At 45.1% G+C, this 6,958-nt stretch overlaps 1 protein-coding gene across 1 annotated transcript in view; it reads left to right on the top strand.

Annotated features, from left to right (window-relative positions):
* Positions 1-6,958, top strand: part of LOC108792398 (phospholipid-transporting ATPase IC-like) — a 113,788-nt gene that overhangs the window by 75,775 nt on the left and 31,055 nt on the right. The window contains 1 exon segment of the mRNA XM_018563166.1: positions 5,892-6,077. Coding sequence (XP_018418668.1) covers positions 5,892-6,077 — 186 coding nt within the window.

Here is a 6,958-nt window from a genome sequence, read left to right on the forward strand (position 1 = left end):
GGGGGGGGGCAAAAAAAAATCTTGCACCAGGGCCCTTTGTTCCTTAGCTCCGCCACTGGTTAGGATTGTTTATTGTTGTAGCTAAGAGAAGGTACTGATCTTCAGAGTAATGCTAACTACTAGCACATTTAAGCAGGATGTGCATGGTTTTTGTACATAAAGAAGCCTTTACTTGGAGAAATATGCAGACGAACTGTTTGACCTCCTTCTGAAAGTACTGATTGCCCAATAGTGACTTGGAGAAAACATGCAGAAACTGAAGTCAGAACAACTGAAGGTCTTATTTCTTTCAGGTCAGTAATTCAGAATGTTCTGAAGCTACTGATCACCATGAAAACCAGGAAGCACATGTAACCATAAGGAGAGTTTAACAAGTGCACTCTCTATTTCTTTAAGCTCATGTTTCCATTAAGGTTTGTGGGAAAACTACTGGAGTGAACAAAGATGGCATCATCAATGCAAATTAACAATGCTCAATTATTTGTCCAGTGCTCTCAGTATACCTTTTTGCTGACCTTACTTGAACTTTGCCTGCCCTGACCTGTGACCCCAACCAGGGGCTGACTGGCAACTTTTAGCCCAGAGGGCAAGTACAACACAGAGGCCCATGGTGCAGCGACTTGGCCCACTTCCCACTTTGCCTCTTCCCCCCTCTTGCCTGTTCTATAATTTTTCTCGACCCCATTCATTTTCTCAACCGAGTCACTTACGGTGAGGACATGTCATTCGAATCTGCTGTTTTCATGACCCCTTTTCTTCATGCACACCTGGAAGTAACGCGGTAGATGCATTCCTGGGTTGAGGAAAATGATAGCACACCAGTAGCAGAGGGATATCTCGTCAGTGCGGTACACGACCGCTGCGACCCTGGTAGTTCTGCCACTAACTCCAAGCTGTAGACCAGGGGTAGCCAAACTCCATCCCTCCAGCTGTGGTGGAACTACAAATCCCATGAGGCATTGCGAGATTCTCACAGCCACAGCCATGACTCCCGGAGAGAGATGCATCATGGGATTTGTAGTTTCACCACAGCTGGAGGGCCGGAGTTTGGCTACCCCTGCTGTAGCGGGACTACAAATCTCAGCACTATAGCAATGTAGATTAATACCATCAGCTATAGAGGACTACAATTCCCAGCAATACATTATACAGCAATGCAGAATAGTATATTAATTTGCTACATACTCTTTGCTGCTGCTCTGCTCCGGGGTGTCAGCCTGATGTCTTGGTCGGAGGGTCTCAGGAGGGGTGTGGAGGGTCTCTGCAGAGGGAGATGTGCGGGCAAGGGAAGAGCTGTAAGCAGGCACCATGTGGTTACCCAGAAGGCTGCTACGTAGGACCTAACACAGCCGAATCAATTTGAAAAATTAAAGCACCGATCAGGGCATTCTCACCAATACTGGTATCAGGACATCCCTGGTCTGAAGGTCTTTGTAGGTGTCAAAAATCATGTGTAATAACACTAGCTAGGATTCTATCACCCAGCATGGGTGCCCAGACTTGCTCCGCTCTCCTTCTGCTTTTTCTGTGAAAAGTTTACAACGCAAAGTGCAGGGTTCAGTGGTGTAATACAGAGTGTAGAGGTTAGTGGTGTCATGTAGAAGTCAGCAATGTAATGCACAGTGCAGTGGTCAGAAGTGTAATGCATAGTACAGAAGTCAGTGGTGTAATGCAGTGGTCAGCGGTGTAACGCAAAGTGCAGAGGACAGCACTGTAACACAGAGGTCAGTGGTATAGCGCACAGTACAGAGTTCAGCAGTGCGATGCATAGTACAGAGGCAAGCGGAGTAATGCAGAGTACAGAGGTCAGTGGTATGATGCACAATAAAGAGGTCAGCAATAACGCACAGTACAGAGGTCAGTGGTGTGACACACAGTGCAAAGGTCAGTGGTCTAACGCACAGTGCAGAGTTCAGTGGTGTAATGTAGAGGTCAGTATGTATGCAGTGCAGAGGTCAGCAGTGTAATGTAGAGGTCAGCGGTGTAATATAGAGAGCAGAGTTCACTATGTATGCTGTGCAGAGGTAAGCGTTATCATATAGAGGTAAGTATGTACGTAGTGCAGAGGTTAGTGTAATCGTATAGAGGTCAGTATGTACGCAGTGCAGAGGTTAGCGTTATATTATAGAGGTCAGTATGTACGCAGTGCAGATGCCAGCGGTGTAATGTAGAGGTCAGTATGTAACGCAGTGCAGAGGCTAGCGGTGTAATGTAGAGGTCAGTATGTACACAGTGCAGAGGTCAGCGGTGTAATAGAGGTCAGTATGTAACGCAGTGCAGAGGACAGCGGTGTAATGTGGAGGTCAGAGGTCACTATGTACGCAGTACAGAGGCCAGCGGTGTAATGTGGAGGTCAGTGTGTAATGTAGTGCAGAGATCAGCTGTCTAATGTAGAGGTCAGTATGTAACAGTGCAGAGGTCAATATGTCATGCAGCGCAGAGGTCAGCAGTGTAATGAAGAGGTCAGTATGTACACAGTGCAGGGGTCAGCTATGTAATGTAGATGTCAGAATGTACGCAGTGCAGAGGCCAGCGGTGTAATGTAGAGGTCAGTATGAAAGCAGTGCAGAGGCCAGCGGTGTAATGTAGAGGTCAGAATGTACACAGTGCAGAGGTCAGTGGTGTAATGTAGAGGTTAGAGATCAGTATGTAAGGCAGCGCAGACGTCAGCGGGGGAATGTAGAGGTCAGCGGTCAGTATGTATGCAGGGCAGAGGCCAGTGGTGTAATGTAGGGGTCAGCGATCAGTATGTACGCAGTGCAGAGGGCAGCGGTGTAATGTAGAGGTTAGAAAGTATGCAGTGCAGAGGCCAGCGGTGTAATGTAGGGGTCAGAGATCGGTATGTAATGCAGCGCAGAGGTCAGCGGGGGAATGTAGAGGTCAGCGGTCAGTATGTATGCAGTGCAGAGGCCAGCGGTGTAATGTAGAGGTCAGCATGTATGCAGTGCAGAGGTCACACAAAAAGAACAGGTACTTACAGTTGTACTTTTCCTTCCTACTTCAGGTAGTGTGCCCTCTTCTCTTCCTCTCCTGGTGGTGGGAGATGGGGGGGGAGCAGTGAAGCCTGCATGTCCTGAGGCGATGCCTTCAGCCGCCTCATGGTGTCTCCTGCTCACTGTGCCTTTTGGTCCCACGCAGCAAAACTATGCTGCAGGACAATCGTGTGTAGTCTCCCTCCCAGCGTATAGCAGCTGAAAGGGGAGGGAGCTGCCGTCCGTGGCCGCCGAGGAGCCTGATCGGTACACGGGCATCAAAGAAAGAATTAGTCTCCTCCTGTTAAAATGGCCCCTGCAGGTGCCGCTGCAGGGGCAATCACTTCTTTTATCTCTCCACTTTCGGCCGCAGCAGCAGAACGGCCGAGAGGGGAGAGATAAAAAAGAGTAGGCATTTAGAGAGGCCTGGGGGGCAATTGCCACCCTGCCCCCTTGCCCAGTCCGCCCCTGCCCCAACTGTACACTATATTTTGGCTTTGACACATACGTAGCCCCTTCCACCTTAAGTGGAATGGCACTTTAAATTTAGTGTTGCTACCACTGTAATCAGTGTGGCTGATTTGTAGTCTGGTATCATTTGGTCATTTCTAGGTGTTCTGCTATTGATTTGACCTACCTGTAGTAGGGCGTGAACAATAGGGGAACATCAGAAGTGTTTATGCCTCACCAGCCAATCACTAGGAGTTTCATGGCCAGTGGTGCCTGCTGGGGAAGTGCATAAATCCTCAGGAATTGTCATGTGCTAGGGCAGGGGTCAGCAACCTGCGGCTCCGGAGCCGCATGTGGCTCTTTCATCCCTCTGCTGCGGCTCCCTGTCCAGGGGCGGAAGTTACATTTCAGGACCGAACAGCTGTTCCAGGGCAGATCAGTTCTCCTGCACATACAATTTGCTATGCCGATCTGCTCAGTACAGGGAAAGGGACCCAGGGACCAGCCCACCTGAGGCCCTGCAGAGCCCACCATAGAGAGTCTCAGATGGGCTGTGCAGGATCTATGGTGTCCTCTGCAGGGTCACACTCAGGTGGGGTCTCAGGTAAGCCCCGAGTCCAGTGCGTTACTATGCCCACATATACCTATATACATAGCATAAAGGGTGTTATCTTTTCTGTGGGAAACTGGTCCAAATGGCTCTTTGAGTGTTTAAGGTTGCTGACCCCTGTGCTAGGGGAATCCACCCCCGGCCTAGCCTGGAGATGGGATGTATGATGTTGGAGAAGCTGAATAGGCTTCCTGGAGGAAGCCAGATGTGGGCCCAAGGGGGGGGGGTCTGAAAACATTTGGGAAGGAGAACCAGAGGAGCCATTTGACTGCTGAAGGTACCTGGAAGGCCAGGGTGGCATTGACCTCAGGAACAAGTCTGGTATCTCTCCCAGGGAAGACCTCATGCATATATCCCCAAGTCAGCTGTTGGTCTACTACACAGTATCATTCTCTGCACAACTAAAGTAATTCTACAATGTGGAAACTTGAACGGATTGGTTAGTCTGGAGTCTGTGTTTGGCTGTTCTATAATAAAGCATCTGAAAAGTTCTTAAAGTGACTGTCGTCCAATTTACTGATTGCATCCCACAACCTGGCTAAGGATCCACCCCTGAGAGGCAAATGTCAGCCCTCCCTGCCTTTGGGGGTCCACCACAGGCTTTCAGGAGTCCAGAGCTCCACATAGTTTCTGTATCTGCTAGCACAACACCTAACCTTGGCACTATACACATCTATTTTGTTTGATCCTTCTGTGTGTATTTTCACTACTCCTGTGTTTTACCCCATTGCCATTGCTAATCCTGACTTGACTGTGGGCTTTTTGATTGCTGTTTGGCCTTCTTGTGCTGAAAAAGCAGTCTGTTTTGTACTTGGTAGGTGCCTGTCTTACCCTCTGTACAGGCACGGATCCAGGACTCACTGAACATCTAATATTCCATTACTCTATGGTATCAGTTATAACAGGGGTCAAAATTTCAAGTCCTGAGCTACTAGCCAGACCTTAAGAGTTACTAGCCACCAGTTGCCCCACCTAACCCTTACCCTACCCCGGCCTTAACTCTGCCCCTAAACACACCCTCTTAAATAATCTTATGATAATTCTTATCTTATGATAGTTGCCGCTTGTAAACGACAGATTAGGGATTCCTGCTGCAGGAAAACGCAAGTTCCTGACACAGGAATCTCTAATCACATCTCAAATATACTGTAGGTGTGAATGGGGCCTAATATACACATACACTATTCACATATTTTCTGTTTGAATTCAGTTGGGAAATGTATAAAACCAAAGTGAAATTGTGTGAATCTTGGGTGAAAGTGTGTAACTATAACCCTACGTCATGTTTTATACATTAAGCTTTCACTGCATTTATAACACAGATTCACTAGAACAATTGACCTGCACATTCACATTATCAAGCAACATTCACCAACATCTGTTCTTTAGTGGAACATAGTATATGCGTACTAATCATCCAAATTCCAACTAAAATAATGTGACATTTGCTGCACATTGACCAAAAAACATAAATATTTCACATTTTGATTTACCTATTTGTTTTCAAACACAGGTGTTAATGAATGTCAGTGAGGAGTTGATTAGAAGAATGTCAAGGTGAATCTTCAGAGTTACAGAATTTTACAAATCCGGTGAATGATTCATCAACAGATGTGCAGTGAATGTGCTATGACCACTTCACCACTCATTCACCACTTTATAGATATTCCCCAATGTGACTTTTCTAAATTTATATATTTAAGTAGATTTATAAATAGTTCCTTTTACAATGTCCTCATTTGTGAAGTACTTCTACAGTGTCGCCCATTTAAAAAAAAAAAAATAGGACAATACTAAAGCAAATTATATTATTCTGTATTATTTTTTATTTATTTCATGTGCTTTTATGCCTGCAGAAGGTTTAGTCTACAAGGCTGCATCTCCAGATGAAGAAGCCCTAGTCACTGCTGCCAGAAATTTTGGCTATGTTTTTCTTGCACGCACCCAAGAAACCATCACAATAAGTGAGATGGGTACAGAAGTAACCTACAGAATCTTGGCACTGATGGACTTCAATAGTGATCGCAAAAGGATGTCCATTTTAGGTAAGTGCATCCAGTGCTAACTCTCCTGATACACAATCAGAACAAGTTCTGCACCCCATTTGATGCCCCAATACAACCCTTGAGTACTTGAGTGAGGCTAAGATATGGGAATGATAACAGGTGATTCCCATTTATTAAAGTTCATATTACTAGACACAGATTTTACCTCTTCTCATTGACCAAATCCAACATTACACTGCGGTGGATATTTTCAAAGACTGGCAGATGTAAGGGAGTCATCTGTTCATCTATCAACACTGTAAAAGAATGGGCTAAGAATATTTCCACAGAACTGCACTAAGGTTTTACAAAGAAGAACATTTACAAAGAAATATACAATCAGATAATTGCTATAGTCCGTTTTTACATAAGAAAAACACATATACCTATTTAAAGATAAAGAATTATCATTCTTAGATATAATGCTAACAAGATTAGTAGATCTCTGCCAATGGCTGAACAGGTGTGCACGCTCTTCATCTTCCCCATTACCTCCGGAATAATGAAGGCAACATTTATTCACGTTTATCGGAATATATAGTGTGTTTTTTTTTTTCATTTACATTTTTTATTGAGAGGTGCAGAATACAAAATATTAAACAAAAATCATAGAGGCTATACACTGTAAATGTGCAAAAGTACAATATAAGAAATAGAAGTACAGGACGTCAGGACCAAATCAAAGAGCAATATAAGGACTAATGTATAAAAATTTGATAAATATAAATGCGATCAGTTTGAAGCAACCAGGGTCCAGCTGAAAAGAAGCCCTGAGTACGTCAATAACCTAAGAGGAGTACAGGGGCTGACGTGAATGTGCTGTGTAAATTGTTGGCACTATAAAATCCCTGTAATAAATAATCAGTCACAATAGAAATATG

The sequence above is a fragment of the Nanorana parkeri genome, unplaced genomic scaffold, assembly GCF_000935625.1.
Source record: "Nanorana parkeri isolate BGI_ZX_2015 unplaced genomic scaffold, ASM93562v1 scaffold637, whole genome shotgun sequence".
NCBI lineage: Eukaryota > Metazoa > Chordata > Amphibia > Anura > Dicroglossidae > Nanorana > Nanorana parkeri.